The following is a 17456-nucleotide window of genomic DNA, read 5'->3' as shown; positions in this document are numbered from 1 at the left end:
CCCTCCCCCCCCAATCTCCTCTCCCATCTTCTTTCCTTCCCTTTTTTCCTTCTACCTTGTTCCTTCTTTTAAGTTTGAGACTCACTGTTCAGCCCAGGCTGGCTAGAATTTGCGGTTCTCCTGCCTCAGCCTCCCATGTGCAGAGATGACAGGTGTGAGCCACCATACCTGGCTTGACTATTTTATTCAGTGTACCTTGAGCATTGTAAGTTCACAGTATTTCTATATTTTTTTTCTTTTGAAAATATCTTGGTTATTTTCCTTATGTTTAAAAAGTGTTGCCCAAATTAAAATAGACTACACACAAAAATATGTGCTAGACAGTGACAGTTTCTTATACTCTTACCTAGAGATCATTACTACTGAAGCTTGGTGGATATACCTTTAAATCAGCGATTCCCACACTTTTAAGAGTTTTTTTTTTTTTAATGTGAGTTATGTCAATATTTACTATGTTTGGAAATTAAAATTAATTTATTTTAAAAAGGTGACAAATCAGTACATCTAACATAAATCCCTCTTTTTTTGAGAAATGACTATTTTCTAAGCCCTGAATTAATTTTGTGGTATAGTCTAACCGTTTTGCAAATCTCTGCAATCTGTCTTAATAGAAGACAGCTGAGTGAGTTCTTGTGTTTGCTCTGCTTCCCGCTGGGCTATAGTTTTCTTTGAAGAGTATATAGAAAATGTGGCCTTGGACAGATAACAAGGTGGGAAAGAAAGACGCAGTCACTTCCTTTCCGATGGTTGTGGATATTCTTCCAAATGCAGCAGAACTCAAGTGATAGTTTCTGGAAGGTCAGATGGAATGTGCTATCTGATGCCAGGCCAGTGAGCTTTTCGGTTCTGTTGCATAGTTAGTATCTGCTCTGACACAGTTATTGTTCATCTGGAAAATTCTTCCTCATTGAATCATATCGCTCTTCCACATGTGGACACATTTCCTTCTACAGCATAAAAGCATTTATACTTTCACTAGTCTTCTAAGTGGGTCAGACTCAGAGAGGTGAAAGCACATTTTCCAAAATTCCTATGTTCACCTGGAAACTCAGGTTTTACCACTTGTAGTCTGTGGGCTCCCTTAAAATGGCAGACTCCATTGGTTTTCAGAAATATCTGCCTAATGCTCAAGTCTGAATAAGCGTAGGTGGTTACTTAGCTGTTCTGTCAAGGAAAGATGTCATGAAAAAGTCACCGCTTCAGCTTGCCGCTCAGCACACCGCCTTTCCCAGTATACATTGTCCTTCAGCATGCGCAAGACACTTGTGTGTGCTTCTGCTTTGTCACTCAGTGCTGAAAAGGTGTGTACTGCCTTGCTTTGCACTGGATCACTATTGCTTTTGTGCCATCCATGCCAATGCCATGGGGAAAGTTCCAGAGTATTTGGATGTTCCTATGAGGGGACTTCTGACCTTGCAGCCTTCCTGAGGTCTTGGTTTGTGGAGCATCCTTCGAGAACCAGTGCTTTTAGTGTTTTGAGTATGCCAATACATATTTACACTATGTCTATACTTGGCCAATGTGATTAGCATATCTTAACATGTTGGGAGATCTCTGCATGGAATTTGACCATCTCCTGGATTAGTGGTTTCCAAACCCCTCTGGTGGACTGTACAGATTTCTTTAGGAAGTTTGTCAAAGTACATCCAGTTGATGGGCAACTCTCTCCCGTGTGCTGCACAGTGCAGTAAAGGCCAAAAACCCTTCCAAAGGGGGCTGCTGTCCTGGGTGGGCTAACCAGGTGCACTTGCTTGGCTGAAGGAGCCTTCCTTTGTGACTGCAGAGGCTCATGGCACAAGGAGAAAAGATGCTTCTGAAAGCTGGGGTCTCCTGAAGTTGAGAGCATCTACCTCAGAAGAGAGCCCTGCCCTGTACCTTTGCTTTGTGCTGACGTGTCAGCACTGGCTCTTTGTTTTCTGCCCTAGGGCGCATGGTGACGCGCAGCACTGTCGGAAGGCTCTGCACCGCGCTGTCCAGTGCACAAGCGACTACCCGGAGCATGTCTGCGAGGTGTTGCTCACCATGGAGAGGACAGAAGGTGGACCCTTTTCTTGCTTCTGGCTTGGAACATGGCCGTTTGGCTGTGATCTTCAGTGGGAGGATCTGATCAGTCTCTAAGGACAGACTGTGGTTGTGGCCACTGCCCCCCAGTTGGTGCTTGCCTGTGTAGGAGTGAGTGCTCCTGAAGCAATGCTGTCTGGTTATAGGAAGAGCTCTGTGACAGAGCCTGGCAAGGGTGATTCACAATTCTCAGTGTCAGGGTCTGTTGTCCTGTATGCCCAGGACACATCTCTGTACTCCTGGCTTCTGTCTGTTAGTAGCCCTCTCTCCCTCCCTCCCACCCTCCCTTCCTCCCTCCCAACTAGACATGTCTCCCAACATTGCCAAGTGAATCTTGACCAGAAAGAGCCCTGGTGAGAAGCACTGCTCTAGTGTAGTGTCTGCACTGTGAAGGAACTTGGAGCTTCTCGGCACGGTCTGGTCCCTTGTCAGATCAGAAACTCAGGTGTTAAGCTGCAGAAGCACTAGGAGGTAGTGGGGGTTGTCTGGATTCAGGAAGGAGTACCAAGCTCTGTAGACCAGACCCCCAGAACAGAGACGCTCCCTAATTTGAGGAGCTCTCATAGTGCCTCAGTTTCAGCAGAAATACCTGGTGCATTTTGTAGTAGAATGTTTTATGATCTCTGCCCTTGAGAGCCTGGAAGTTTGTCTTCTTGCTTTCTAGTGTTGTTGGAAGGAGGCAGAACACACAGACAACCCAGGACTATTTGAGTTGCAAACTTCAAGGCTAATGAGAAAAATTGTCTTAAGATGAGAGCTGACTATGCAGTTGTGATTAGGGAAGTTCTGGAGGTGTGGGAAATGAGGACCTTGTTACACCCCTCAAATCAAAGGTGTGAAAGTCTGCCTCTCTTCCCCTACAGGAACGCTGGAAGATTGGGACGTGGCCATTCAGAAAACTGAAACTCGCTTAGCTCGTGTTAATGAGCAGAGAATGAAGGTAACAGGGAGAGGCCAGTCTTCTGGCTCTATTTGCTCTGGTTATTTCTTGTCAGAACCTATCAGGTCTTCATAAGTATAGTTTTCTCAAGATGTTAAAACATTTTGATCAGTATTCAAACTTGTGCCATCTTTTAGATTCATTTAAAACTTTCAACTTCAACAATAAGAATATAGTTTTGGAACTTTGGTCCCCAAATTCACCAGGTTAGATGAATAAAGTGAAGCCTCAGAGAGGGGTTCCACTGGATGGCCCCCATGCACATACCAGCAGTACCAGTTAGACTCAGTGGTACTTTAAAACAAAGACTACATGAAGCTGGGAGATGTGGTAGTGGGGATCCGAGAGGAATTGGAGGGGAAGACTGGGGATGGATTTGATCAAAATACATTGTCTACATGCATGAAGTTCTCAGAGTTTAATATAATAGAAAAAAAAGCCACAGTAGGCCTGTGAGTGATAGGTGAGTGAGCGCCTCTAGCTCAGGGCATGTGATGGTTTAATTGTCAGCTTGACACTATCTACAATCACCTGGGAAGAGAGTGGCAAGGAATTGTCTGGCTTGAGTTGGCTGCAGGCATGCCTGTGGGATTTTCTTAGTTGGATTAATTATGGTGGGCAGACTCATCCAGAATGTGGGCGGCACCATTTACTGGGCCTGGGCCTTGTGAAAGGTGCGATCCAGCAGAGAGTGCTCCAGCGGAAGAGTGCGCTTTCTCTGCTCCTGGCTGGGTGTGGTTCACTGCTTCAGGTTCCTGCCCCCTTGACTTCCAGTGGAGTGTAACTTGCAGCTAGAATAAACTAGAGCTAGAATAAACTCTTTCACCCCCAAGTTGCTTTTTTAGAGTATTCTATCCCAGCCACAGATATGAAACTAGGACAGGGCCCAGCTTTCTAGACTGGTTTTTCTTTTTCATGGTGTGTAACAATTGAGGATATTGCAAAATAGGCACTGGGAATGGGGCAGGTGGGAGCCTCCTCTTTGCCACCTCTGTGATCTTTTGTTGGGTGATAAGTTTCTACCCCTCCCCTTCAGTCTTACATCTCCTCACAAACCAGGCAGTCACTGTAATCATGGCGCCCAGTGATGTCCTGTCCTCACTTTCCTAGGCTGCAGAGAAGGAAGCAGCCCTTGTGCAACAGGAAGAGGAGAAAGCTGAACAGCGCAAGAAGGTGCGGGCTGAGAAGAAAGCTCTGAAAAAGAAGAAGATTAGAGGTGGAGACAAACGCAAGGCAGATGAGGAGGATGAGAAAGAGTGGGGCGAGGAGGAGGAAGGTAACATCTCAAACGTAGGAGAGAGTCGCACAAGCAACGTGTAGAATGTTTCTGCTGTACCATGGCTTCAGGGCGAGCGCTTGCAAATGAGCGTCTTCAAGACTGCTCGTAAGGATTCGTACCTGTCCTTGCTATAGAGTCCTCAGACCTAGTCACCATTTCTCCTAGTAGTGACTCTGTTAAAGAGCCACTTGAAAATTGAATGTTGTATGTTGTGTGCCTTGTCTCTTGAGTCTCCCTCAGTTTGGGGCAGCGGTGGAGGCCAGAGCAGGGGACCAGGCCAGCTGGACCATGCTGCTGATGGATGCAGCCAGAGGCCACTGGGTAGTGTTGAAAGTGTTTTAGAAAAGGGACCCTTTGTATACGACATTTCAGTATGTGTGGGGGTCTGTGGATTATGTCACCTATCACCTGAGGGCAGGATTCCATTCAGCTTCCACGATCCACCCCTGCTAGCTGACCTGGGCTTTGTTGGAGAAAGGGTCTGAGCTCTGCTGACGTGTGGCCTTCTGTGTGATTAGGACTGGACAGTGGGGATTTGTTTTTATTTTCATTGATGTAGCCCCTTTCCTCAAGTGTGATTTGGGCCCGCACATTTGTGGGCATGGTGTCTGTCCCTCCTTGTACACAGTCTGTGGTGGGAAGTACATGCCTACATTTAAAGTTCTGTGCCAGAAGGAATGCGTAACCAAGTAACTGCTTCTGCTTCTCTTAAACCTGCAGAGCAGCCATCCAAACGCAGAAGGGTGGAGAACAGCGTGGCCTCCGCTGGAGCAACTTCAGTCATAGAGGAAAAAACAGCCCTCTCTGGGAAATGTGTAACCGTGGACGTCGCTCCCCCTTCCAAGCAGAAGGAGAAGGCAGCCTCCCTTAAGCGGGACATGCCCAGGGTGGCTCATGACAGCAGGAAGGACAGTGTCACTGTCTTTGTCAGCAACTTGCCCTACACCATGGGCGAGCCAGAGGGGAAGCTCAGGCCGCTCTTTGAGACCTGTGGGGAGGTTGTGGAGATCAGACCCATCTTCAGCAACCGGGGGGACTTCCGAGGGTACTGCTACGTGGAGTTTAAAGAGGAGAAGTCGGCTCTGCAGGCCCTGGAGCTGGACAGGAAGAATGTGGAAGGCAGGCCGATGTTTGTCTCCCCTTGCGTGGATAAGAGCAAAAACCCCGATTTTAAGGTATGTTTTAGTAAAAAGAATGTTTTTTAGGTGGGCTGCTTGGACAGGCAGTGCTTTTGCCCCTGCAGTGTGCAGTGCCTGGAACCTGCATGGGATCTGTGAGCTGGCAGGAGCGAAGCTTGAGGAGGACCCCAGTCTAACTCTCTCTTTAAGCCTGCCCTGCTTGATTTAGTGATGAGAATAAAGTTATTGATAGAATAAAGATGGCTCTCTTTGTTGGGTGCTCAGGAGTGTGACCGGAGCAACTCCTTGCCTGCACTCAGTAGACAGCCACTTAATCCAGCTATTTCACCAAAGCGGGAGTTAGGTTTCTTGACCAGGTTCTTTTGTCTTGAGTCTAGATCTGGCTTGGGGCTGCCTGGCTTTGCACTTGTGGTGCTGCAGTTTGCCCATCGGAACCGTGGGTTCTCTCTGCCTTTCCTACAGGTGTTCCGGTACAGCACCACCCTAGAGAAACACAAACTGTTCATCTCAGGCTTGCCCTTCTCCTGCAGCAAAGAGGAACTAGAAGACATCTGTAAGGCTCATGGCACTGTGAAGGACCTCAGGCTGGTCACCAACCGGGCTGGCAAGCCAAAGGTCAGTGTCATCTTGCAGACCTTGGGTCTGTGTTGTTCAGGAGGGTGGGTTCCTAGTTCTGCTGAGAGACAGTTGACTAAAAGATCAGCATACTTGGCCCCACTTCTTTTTGGAATCATACTGACCTTTTGTAGTTAACTATGCTAAGAAAGATTACAGCATTAGGAACATAAATTGTCAAAGTTCACAGGGCCCTATACTGCAGTCACTTTGCCATCATCAGACTCTTGGCTGGGCTCCAGCCAGTTCTCTGGGTCCTCCCATGGACTTCCTTCCTCCTCTTCCTGTCTCCCCTGTATCCCTGATAGACCCCCTTTGCATCACATTTTGAGCAATGGTGCTTTAAACATTGTTTGGATTCCCTCAGGCCCAGCCCACGTACACTGAGAGCTTGAGGGAAAGGCAGGCCAAAGGCACTCTAGAGGCAGTGGCCCTTCAGGCAGTTTGTGTCCTGTCCTCCTCAGTTTTCTTTCCATTTATATTGGCCTGTTTCTTTCATACAAGGTGTTATGAACCCAGAGAGGGATTTTGACCTTCCAGTCAGTAACAGCCACAGGGAAAGCAGAGTGGGGCCAGGAATAAGTCTGTAGCCAGGATGGTGCTATTTGGGGGTGACCACTGATGGGTGTCCATCCTGCCAGGCGTGCTGCTCTCCTAAGGAAGCCAGGCCCTCCGAGTGGGAGGGAACTGTCTGGGTGCAGAGCGTCTGACCTGGCTGTGGATATTGGCTCTTTTCAGGGCTTGGCCTACGTGGAATTTGAAAATGAGTCCCAGGCGTCACAGGCAGTGATGAAGATGGATGGCATGACTATCAAAGAGAATGTCATCAAAGTGGCAATCAGTAATCCCCCTCAGAGGAAAGTTCCAGAGAAGCCAGAAGTGAGGAGAGCACCAGGGGGCCCCATGGTGCCCCGACAGATGTATGGAGCGTAAGTGTTTGCTTGCTGCTCTGGGCAGACATGTTATGACCAGTGCTGAGGGAGGGGTCATTGCTGGAGGGGTAGTGAGTTAGATCTGAAAAGCTAGGGCCTGTTGCTGTGCATGTGATCTCTGGTTTTGCGGGCCAAGGTGAGAGCAAATCTAAAGAGAAGTGGCCCTGGGGCTGGACAGATGGCTCAGTGATTAAGAGCACATGCTGTTCTTCCAGAGGACCTGAGTTCAATTCCCAGCACCCATGTCAGGTGGCTCAGCTCACAGCAGCCTGGAACTCTGGCTCAGCACTCATGTGCACAAACCCACACACAGACACATACATGTACAGAGAGTTAAAAAATAAGAAAATAAAATAAACACCTTAAAAACGAAGACGAGAGAAGGGGCCCTGATCTGATGGCGTGGTGTTTCCCAGTTTACACTTGTCATTGTTTAAGATAAAATCTTTTCTTTTTGGTGAGACTGGGGCAGAAGCCCAGACCTTGCAAGTGCTAGGAAATGTTCTACCACTGAGCTCCAGTCTCAGCTTTTTAAAATTTTTGAGACAGGGCCTTGAATTTAGGATCATCCTGCCTCAGCCTTCTGAGTAGCTGGGACTACAGGCAAGGACTATAGGTAAGCCCAGCAGCTAAGGTAAACTCTCTTTAAGGCAGTGATTACCTTTGCTGATTAACTTGGAACCTGTAGCTTGTTAGTCTACAGTGGGAGCTAAGCTATGAAGCTATCCTAGTAACTTGATAGGAAGGAGCTGACAAAGTGGGAGGCTCTTGGGTGAGGTCTGAGGGATGGCAACCATTTCATCCCTGTGACTGTTGGCATGGGGTCACTCATTGCCAGCCTTGGGACAGGGCAGTTTGTTCAACGTGCTTTTTTTCACTTACTGGCCAGAGGACAGCCTGACCGTTCTTGCATTTTCTTTTCTTGGTATGGGGTTTGAACTCAGGGCCTCATGCAGCTGGGCAAGTGCATGGCAGTCCTGCTATCATTTCTCATCTTGTAACTGGGTGGTAATCCATTTTCAGTCAAGCTGGGGGTCAGGCATCCTTGCTTCAAAGGGGCACTTTGTGTTTGTTCTAGGCGTGGCAAGGGAAGGACCCAGCTCTCCCTGCTGCCGCGAGCTCTGCAGCGCCCGAGTGTTACTGCTCAGGCTGAGAATGGCCCTGCTCCGTGCCCAGCAGTCACCACCTCGATGGCCACTGAGGCACCCAAGATGTCCAATGCTGATTTTGCCAAGTTGCTTCTGAGAAAGTGAACAGGACTCTTGAGAGATGGGAAATGCCTTACTTCATGCTAGTCAAGCCGGGTGCAGGCCTGGGCTCCTGCAGACTCTGCTCTGGTGTAGACAGGAAAGGAAAGTGGGTTTGAGTCTGGAGGTGAGAAGTACTCCCTCACATTGAGGGCAGGGGGCTGACTGCTCTACAGGCTGGCCTGAGATACTTCTGGGTCCTAAAGAGTGAGGACACCTGGCTTTTGAGGCCCCCTTGTCCCAGTGCTCACACCACCTCTGGCCCTTTTTATACACTTCTCTCCCCCGTGTGGCACATGTGCTTATCACTCTTAATTTTAAAAGATGAACCGGCAGATGCTGGTGGCTCACAGAATGGCCTATTTTAGTAAAGGGGTGGGATGGGGGTATCATGGAGAAGATAGTTGATGTTTTTTTTTTTGTCCAAAGAGGCTGTGCATTTTTCTATTATGTATTTGTAAATGACACAACTATTCCATGTTTCATGAGAGTGGAATGTCTGAAACATTTGTTTTATATAGGAGTTGTATGTGCCACCCACTGTGGACCATTTTCTTTGCCTAGCCACTCGAGAACTGTGTCCTTTGAACACTTGAATCTCATCCCTTGGTTTTGTTGAAATGCCGTGTCCAGTGCAAAGTGGAGATTCTTCCATTTAGCTTTGTTTATTAAACTGAAGCTCTTACAAAGCCTTGCCCGGTGTACTGGTGTGCATTCATTCATGAGTAGGTGTATTTTGACATGAATGTCCCTGCTTTATCAGTAGTATGTAAATAGAGCTTTTGTAAGTCAAATCCTATTGTCACTTTGATTTAAATGATTTTAGCAGTGATGGAAACAGCAGTCTGACATCAGCTTTCAGGATTTTTTACGTGTCAAGTTCTTACTTTGAAAGCAGCATTGGGAGTTCAGTGGGGGGCTTACTTTATAAAGCACTTTGAAGAAAAACATCAGGGAATTCTTTTATATGTAATGGAAATCAGCTCTCTCTTGTGTGTGTAAGTTTCTGTGCATCAGCCAGGCTTTCCTGCCCTTCTTTCTTAGGTGCTGAGGATGGAACCCAGGGCCTCATGCATGCCAGGCCAGTCTCCACAATGTATTACATCCTGAGTCCTATATTTATCAATTTACAAAACAGATTTACTTTCATTTTTATGTCCATGTGTGTGCAGGTGCCCACCGAGTTCAGAAGAGGGCATTGGATCCCCTGAAGCTGGGTAGTTGTGAGCTCCCTGATATAGGTGCTGGGAATTGAACTTAGGTCCTCTGGAAAAGCAATGAATGCTCTTACCTGCTAAGCCATCTCTCCAGCACATTTTAAAAATTTGTGCGTGTACGCGTGCGATGGTGGAGGTCAGAGGACAGCCTGCCGGAGTTGGTTCTCCTTTCACCATGTGATCCATGGATGGAACTCAGGTCATCAGGTTTCCCTGGCAAGTGCTTTTTACCCATTGTGTCATTTTACTGGCTCTGCCCTAAGGTTTTTAGCTTGCCTTTTTTTTTTTTTTTTTTTTCCTGAGACAGGGTCTCTCTGTAGTCCCAGCTGGCCTGGAACTCACTACATAAATCTGGCCTCGATACACAGAGATCCACCTGCTTCTGTCTCTCAGGTGCTGGGATTAAAGGCATACACCACCATGCCTGGCTTAGCTTGCATTTTTAACAGAAAATTTTGCAGATCACATTGTAGACACAACTGAAAGTCCCCTGGGTGCTCATCCTGGTGCTTCCAGCATTCAGCCCCGCCTGACTTAGCTTCTGGCCACCACTCCTTTGCAGACATCAGCACACTTCCCCAGCAGCACTGCAGCAGCATTGCTGAGAGGACTTAAAAAAATATTGGCAGAGATACCCAATGCATCACTACACTACCTAGCCAGATCTTGACTCTTTTGTCTGATGTTAGTTTTCCCTCCGTGTAAATGATCATTATGCTGTTTTAAATATGTTTCCTTCCACCCACCTTTCTTTTACATAAAACGAAAAGTTCTTTTTGTATGCATCACCTCTAGGTAAAACAGAGGAGCAGTAGACGGCAGGGCTCCCTGTGGCAGTTCTCCCTGGGCCTGTCTGCTGTGAGCTGCTCTCCACTGCAGGTTCCTGTGGCTCTCCTGCTGGCCACCTCACAGGAACTATCCTGTTCTCTTATTGGTAGTTGGTACCACCAGTTCTCAACAGGGCTCACGACAGGTGCACTTTAACATACTCCAGCAGGACCCACTTTAAGGGGGTTTAGGTGTTGGTTCTTGTAGAAGTGGGTTTCCAGGAGCATATGACTGGGGTGGGTTGTATGCATTTTCCCCAGAAAAAAAATCAAGAACTAAAGATAAAGAGAACCATGCAAAACCATTTTTAATCTGGGTAAACATTAAAAACCTGGGGCTGGCAAGGTGGCTCAGCAGTTAAGGTGCCTGCCATCAAGCCTAACGACCTGAGTTCAAACCCAGGATACACATGGTGGAAGGAGAGAACCTATTTGAGCAAGTTGTCGTCTGATCATACATGCCACACATGGTTAAAAAAAAAAAAATGAGTAAAACTCATCCCCGTGACTCCAGGCAGGCAGCTTCTGAACGGGTTGTCTTGTGTGCCCGCTGACATGACTATCAGACCTTCAGAATGAGAGCAGGGCAACAGCTCTGGATCCATTTCCGCCTCAAGATGCGCTTGGGAAACATCCTTGAAACAAGACAACAAAACCTCAAATGTTTATGTAATAAAATACTTTATTAGAACCAGTAATCTGTTAAAATAATATTCTTCATATACAGCTAAAGTGCAGATTCTCACTATAGGACCGAGGTTTGGTGTGCAGATAAAACCAAGCTGGAGTTGAGGGCTGAGCACTCCTTCCAGTGGTGCACAGCACAGCGTAAGAACTTGATGCAGGCTTGCAGAACTCACTGGGAGCCATTGCATACATTTTATTTTCCTTAACCTCAGAAAACTACAACTGAGTAACTTTCTAAACACTTGCTATATCCAGTAGGTACCACCTAAGTCTGGAGATTTGACACCTGAGTTCACCATCATTCCAACAGTGACAAAGTGCAGTGCAATGCTGGACACCATGGTCTCTGTCCTTGGAGTGACATCCAATGATTTCTAGCCATTCTGACTCTAAATAGCAGCAGTCGAATTGGCACTTGCCCACATGATTGAAGAGAAGCTTTAACTTCTCTAAGATGACAACTTGGGAACCTGGCCATATTGCACAGGGCACTGTACCACTTTACAAGTTGCTAAAAAAATAAGGCCACTCGGAGGCAGTCTCTTCTGCCTCTCCTAGGGGGATGCCAGCCACTATAAATGCTTTATGGGGTTGGGGGGGGGCAGTGAGGGATTAAAACTCCAGGACAAAAGGGCTGATCCTGGCTGGAGTCCCGCCCTAATTTGGTTTTAATTCTTTATCAGAACCACTTGTTTGGGACCAATCTGGCGTCTTGGATATGTTCTCAGTGATGGGGATGGTACGTCTAGGTAAGCATTCTACACTGAGCCACACCTGCAGCCCCCTCAAATACACTCTTCAGGGTCTACCCACAGGAAACTGAGCCAGAAGCAAAGGCAGACCTGGCTTTGTGTCAAGACATAGTTGGTGGGTAAAACTTTTAGATTAAAACATCTGGGCTGGGTGTGGTGATGCACGCCTTTAATCCCAGCACTTGGGAGGCAGAGGCAAGCGGATCTCTGAATTTGAGGCCAGCTTACACAGTAAGTACCAGGCCAGTCAGGGCTGTAGAGTAAGAACCTGTTTCAAAAAAAAAAAAAAAAAAATTAAAACCTGTTGTTCCAAAGTTGCTGTAAATAAAGCACAGGAGAAATGCTGACAGAGAAAACCAAGCTGGCTGTCCCCCCTCCCCAAACAGAAAAAGTCTCACAGGAAAAGCCCCTGGCACTCAAGTTGACAAGCCATGGCTCAAAGGGGCTTCCTGGAAACCTGTGAGGTCTCCCACTGGAAATGTCAAAAGACTGCTCTGCCAGGAAAAGCTGCCACCCCAGGCTCTTAAGAGTGAAAACCTCAAAAAGCAGCTCTCGACCATGTCTCAGAATGGGATGTGTGGTGGTCTGAATGAAAATGTCCCCCATAGGCTCCAAGTATTTGGACATTTTGTCCCCAGATGGATGGTACTGTTTTGGGAGGTTTTAGAAGGTGTGGCTATCCTGGAGGAAGCACATCATTGAGGGTGGGCTTACACAGTTCTTAAGCCTTGCCAGATCTCCAGTTACCCTCGTTTCCTGTGCCTGTTGGAAGATGCAGAGCTTAGCTTCCGCTCTTCTCCAGCTACCTCTGCCACCATGCCTCCCCACCAAGATGGACTGTAATTCCCCTGGAACCGTAAGCGCAAATAAATTCTTCCTTCTATAAATTGCTTGTGTCAGTGTTTCCATCACAGCAACAGAAAAGTGACTAATACAGTAATTGGTACCAGGAGTGGGGTTCAAACCCACACAGACATATGTCCATTGGATCTGCCCAGGAGTGCAGCAATCTCTTTGTAGTCAGGGCCTTGAGGTCATTTCAGAGAAATGACAGCTCTGGCCCTTCCCCCGACTTTAGTGCAAGTTCTGTCCAGAACCTGGGCTCTGGACATACAAGAACATCGCTGCCCCTACTGGGTGCTGGGACCACTATGTGCACAGTAGCCACAGGAACCCCACGTGACCCTGCCAGGTTGTTCAAAAAGAAATAAATAACTTGGCTGAACTATAAATTATCTTAGAGACAAGGCTTAATAATTTAGTTTTCTTTTCAGCTAAAAAAATCATTTGGAGGTAAAGAATGTTTAAAGGTCTCCATTTGCTACTGAAGATAACTAGGTTTCTAGAAGGCTGTTTGATCCCCCTGGCTTTCCTTGTCGCCAAGGGAGGACTGGCAGGGTTAAGGCCTCACAGGAAGTGTTTCCTTGAAGCCAGAATGGTTGGGCTGGGCTTCTGGCAGCGCTACTGAGTATTCGGTGGTGGCGAAGAGCAGGGTATCCAGCGTGGTCTCAGTACACTTGGCTATGAAGCGGATGAAAGGCCGAACGTCACCCTCGTTGGCAACTTCCAACACATGGTAATATTCGGACCTCTGCTCCTTGCGGATGGTGATGGGTGGGTAGCCTGCCTGCATCAGGATGAGGTTCATCAGCAGGCGCGAGGTCCTTCCATTGCCGTCAATGAAAGGGTGGATGTACACCAGTTTGTAATGAGCTAAGGCTGCAAACTCAACGGGGTGCAGATTCATGGCATCCTCAGAGTTAAGCCACTGTGTGAACTCCTGCATTTGCTTCTCTACATCCTGGGGATGAGGTGGGATGTGGTGTCCCACCAGGACCTGGGTCGTCCGGAACCTGCCGGCCTCTACTGGATCCACATACCCCAGCACCCGCCTGTGGATCTCCAGCAGGTCATCAATAGTGACAGAGCCAATGCGGGAGACCAGGGTGGTGTTGATGTACTTCATGGCAGCGTGCATGCCAATCACCTCATTCTGCTCCTCCAGACTCTTCCCTGGCACGGCGTAGCGGGTCTCCAGGATGTGTCTGATCTCTGAGAGGGTGAGGGTGTTGCCCTCGATGGCCACTGTGTGGTAGATGTGATGGTAGTAGGTTTCCTCCATGACCCTGCGCAGCGCTGAGCTCCCCTTGGGGATGGACATGACCTTCTTCACTTTGCTGTCGATGATGCTGAAGTATCGCTGGTCGATCTCCTCCACAAGCGGCAGCGTCCGATCCCGGTTGACCAGCGCTTTCTCATGGAAGGGCGAGATGGTTAGTGCCCTGGTATACAGGTAATCTGCCTGGATGATGTCCTTGTCTTCTTCCGAGAAGATGCCGAACTCATTGAGTGCGTCTACGAAGTCAGGGTCCATCTTGAGGGCATGTAGGAAGAGCTTGTGGGCTTTCTCCCTCTTGCCCTGGCGTTTCATCTCCAGGGCTTGGTTCAGAGCTGCCTTGGCTTCCAGCTTCCCCACTGGAAGAGAGTCAAAGGGGCCTGATCAGGTGGGTTGACTGCAGGAGACACTCTGGAAATGCCCCATGCGGTCTCCCAGGAAAACCACCAGTCTTATCAGTAATACACAATATACCAAGTACCACTCTTCCTCACAGCCCTGTGTGGTGGAATGATGGTCACTGTTCTGTGTCCTGAGCCACTCTACCCTGGGAGGCACCAGCTAGGTTCTCCTGCCACCCACCTGCTGTCATAACACACAAGGTCTGGGTGTTGACTACTCTCCCCGCAGTGCTGCTGCTCTGGTTATGCACTGTCCCGGTGACCACAGCTCCTTGCATGTGGCCCCTCCTACCTCTTCTTGACCCCTCCCTCTCAGGCCTAGGTGTGTCAACACCTCCCATTCAGCTGGTCCCTGCAGGCTTTCCATCCTGTGAATGTTTTATATTTTTGTTTGCTGGCAGTGCTGGGGTGGAACCCAGGGCCTTGGCATACCAAGCATGTGCTCCACAAGCCCCAGTCTGGACTTTTAACCCAGTGAGTCCAGTTGCAACCCCCAGGGGACATCTGGCAATGTCTGCAGATAATGTTTGGATGCCACCACCGGGGGAAGTGTGCTGCCAGTATCCAATGGGTAGTGGAAGAATGCTGTCTCTGGTGGAGGGGAACCCCACTCTGGACCTGGGCCTCTTTTCCCAGCTCTGTCTTGCTATCCAGGGTCAGCACACACTCAGCTTCCCTGAACTCGTGTCTTCCAACTTCTCCCCTCTGGTTTCTCTCCCCAGTGTTCTTCCTCAGGTGCATCTCCTGGACCATGCCCACTCACAGCTGGGACTTAGCTCAGGCCTCACTTCCTGCCCTTTGTGCTCCCAGCTCATCATACACTGTAATAACCTGTTCTCAGACACCTGCTAGCTTGGCTAGGCTGGGAACCCAGGGCTGCCCTGCTACCTTAACACCCCCTTGCCCTACACACAAGACAGCAGGCACTCTTCATCTGTCCAACTAAGAGGCAAGATGGGCAGTGTGCTTACCTGGAGAAGCCTTGGTGTTGACTGTCAGCAGCCCTGCATCCCTGGAGGTGACACTGAGCTCTGTGGATGGTCCTGTGCACTTGGTGACCACATGCTGTGCCCTGTCCAGTTTGCTCCTGAGCAGGTAGAACCCTTTGAGCACAGCCAGACACTGCTCTTCTACAGCACCCAGGGGAAGTAGCAGGGCCAGCAGCCACCCCAGTGCCATGCTGAGCAGCGTCATCCACAGGAAACGGCCCCAGACTGAGACCCATTTGGGTTCAGCCACCACTACCACTGAAGCTATCGGCATGAGTGTCATTTGGATTCAGGGCTGGGCCCTGAGCACATGTCCCATCACAGAAAGCAGAATCTGCAAGGAATGGAGCATTGTAGAGGATAAGGCAGGGGAGTGGAACTGTTTCAAGTAACATGATTGATCCCTGATGGGGAGACAGGCTTGGAGAATCGTCACACCTAGTTCATTAGGGACTAGCGAGAAGGAAGGCAAGGAGCGGGTCTCAATGGGGGAAAGGCCAGCCTGGAAGGAGTCCCTAACCCTAATCCCTAGCTCTGTCAGGACAATGTGACAGAATGTCATGTTGTTGCCACTCTGCATTTACTGATCACTTTCTACATGCTAGGCCCACACTAAGCACCTCACATGTATTAACTTCCATGATCTTAGCAGCCAGAGGAGCTGACCTTTTCACCCTGTCCCCCACGTGGGGAAACTTAGGCTCATGAAGGTGAAGTCGCCCAGCAAACAAGAGTGTTTGGACTTGAACTCAGGCGGGTCTCAGCTCTGAAGCTCACTGGGGTGCACTCCAATGGACACCCAGTGTTTGGAACATCACATTATATACACACACTGGCCGTAGCAGTTCTGAGCCCCATTTTTTGATAAGTGGCCTGACATGGTCACATGGGTGCTGCCTCAAGGCCCACAGTACTGTGCCCCTTGGCTTTCCTGTCCTGGTCTGTCCCTTATGGATCTTGATAAGTTAGACAGCTGAACATCTCAGAGGGAACCCAAGCCCTGGGCCACAGTAAGTGGTGCCCCACTTCAGTGAAGACCCACATATGCTTGGGGCTGGCAGGGGGAGTGGAGGGGTCAGGCATGCCAACAATAAGCATTTATTGGGCAACTATGGTGGCTGGGCACTGGTCTGGTTGTTGGCCTTGCATGATCTCATTTAAGTTTTACAGTGCCCCCTCTGAGAAGGAAGAGCGAGCTACCTTTTAGCTCCACTTCACTGAGGGACGCCAAGGCACTGATGGGACTGAAATCCCAGGGAGTCTGCTCCAGGGCAGCGGGGCCTTACCTCCACCTCATTACTAAGTGGGGCCTATGCAGAGGCTCTGGCCCAGCATGCTGGCTAATCACCGCGCTGAAGTCTTATGGGGGTGCCCGACCGTGGCCACAGAACATCTGAAAGTGCTTGGCGTGATGGGCTGGGACAAGTGCCCGAAGGCCAGAGAGGTACCTGGGCCGAGCTGTAAAGCAGGGAGGCGTTCAGCCAAGCCTGGGGGGGGGCGAGGGTCAGAGGAAGCGGAGCGCTCCCGGAGGAGCGAGTCGCCCACCCTTCACTTCCCAGAAGGGGGGAAACTGGGGCCGGGGGAGGCGGAGGGATTGCGGCAAGGTCCCTCTGCAACCCTGCCGAGACTTGCGCCGCCGACACCCCCAGGGCCCCGCGGCCTGCCCACTGCTCACCGCTCGCGGGAGCCTGGCTCTCCCGGCGGCTCCCGCTCCGCCGCTGCTATCGTCGCAGCCGCCGCAGGCGCGCCCTCTGGCCCCGCCCTTGGCACCCCTCCATTGGGCGGCTTGCCGCCCTCGCCGCCGCGGATTGGCTCACCCCACTTGTCCGTCCCTCGCACTTCCGGGTTCTCGCTCCGGCGTCGGCTTCCTCGGGAGAGACGCGCCGTGGGCCGCCCTCATTGGCTGTCGTTTGTGTTGGTCGCGTGCCTGCATCAGCCAATAAGCGCCTGGGGACGGAGTCGAGTTGCAGGTGGGAGGAGCAGATGCCAAAAACCTAGGCGCTCTCTCCCAGACCTGGTCCTCTCCCCTCAGAGCTCCTTCCCGGCTTCGTGTGCCTCAGTTCCTCTGGATGTGAACGAGACTGCCGATGGCTGCCGCCGCGCCACCCCCAGTTCCCACTTCTCAGCCCTGGTTTTGGCGTTTGCGCCCGTTTTTGTTCTCTCTTCCTCCCTGAGTTTTAAAATTTGCATCTTTTCAGTTTCCGGACCGTTTTCCTAGATGCGGAGCGGACGCCTAGGTCTTAACCCACAAACG

At 49.7% G+C, this 17456-nt stretch overlaps 2 protein-coding genes across 5 annotated transcripts in view; one reads left to right on the top strand and one right to left on the bottom strand.

Moving 5' to 3' along the window:
- The window catches only part of Sart3 (spliceosome associated factor 3, U4/U6 recycling protein), a 42226-nt gene extending 33319 nt beyond the window's left edge, over positions 1-8907 (top strand). For both annotated transcript variants that reach the window (XM_008848945.2, XM_008848946.2), the window contains exons 13-19: positions 1926-2038; positions 2925-3001; positions 4112-4277; positions 5001-5455; positions 5882-6034; positions 6773-6963; positions 8045-8907. In XM_008848945.2, the coding sequence (XP_008847167.1) occupies positions 1926-2038; positions 2925-3001; positions 4112-4277; positions 5001-5455; positions 5882-6034; positions 6773-6963; positions 8045-8219 (1330 nt within the window). In that variant the 3' untranslated portion in view covers positions 8220-8907. The remainder of the gene's footprint in view (positions 1-1925; positions 2039-2924; positions 3002-4111; positions 4278-5000; positions 5456-5881; positions 6035-6772; positions 6964-8044) is intronic.
- A 3609-nt stretch (positions 8908-12516) lies between these two features.
- On the bottom strand, positions 12517-17015 carry Ficd (FIC domain containing). Of its 3 annotated transcripts, none has more exons than XM_008848944.3 (3): positions 16878-17015; positions 15185-15536; positions 12517-14171 (listed from the first exon to the last, which is right to left on the bottom strand). In XM_008848944.3, the coding sequence occupies exons 2-3, from the start codon at positions 15483-15485 to the stop codon at positions 13096-13098; spliced, it is 1377 nt and encodes a 458-aa protein (XP_008847166.1). In that variant the 5' UTR covers positions 15486-15536; positions 16878-17015; the 3' UTR covers positions 12517-13095. The 3 variants fall into 3 exon arrangements, with proteins under 3 accessions (XP_008847166.1, XP_029409900.1, XP_029409901.1); XM_029554040.1 differs by having other exon boundaries at positions 16651-16941; XM_029554041.1 differs by lacking the exon at positions 16878-17015 and adding an exon at positions 16489-16627.
- Between the last annotated feature and the right edge of the window lie 441 nt (positions 17016-17456).

The sequence above is a fragment of the Nannospalax galili genome, unplaced genomic scaffold (genome assembly GCF_000622305.1).
Source record: "Nannospalax galili isolate Female #2095 unplaced genomic scaffold, S.galili_v1.0 scaffold103, whole genome shotgun sequence".
Taxonomy (NCBI): domain Eukaryota; kingdom Metazoa; phylum Chordata; class Mammalia; order Rodentia; family Spalacidae; genus Nannospalax; species Nannospalax galili.
This window is presented reverse-complemented; position numbering and strand designations above follow the sequence as displayed.

Coding starts and splice junctions, on each gene's coding strand:
- Ficd (XM_008848944.3), bottom strand. CDS start 15,485: ATGACACTCATGCCGATAGCTTCAGTGGTAGTGGTGGCTGAACCCAAA. Junction 14,172..15,184: donor CAACACCAAGGCTTCTCCAG/GTAAGCACACTG, acceptor ACTCTCTTCCAG/TGGGGAAGCTGGAAGCCAAG.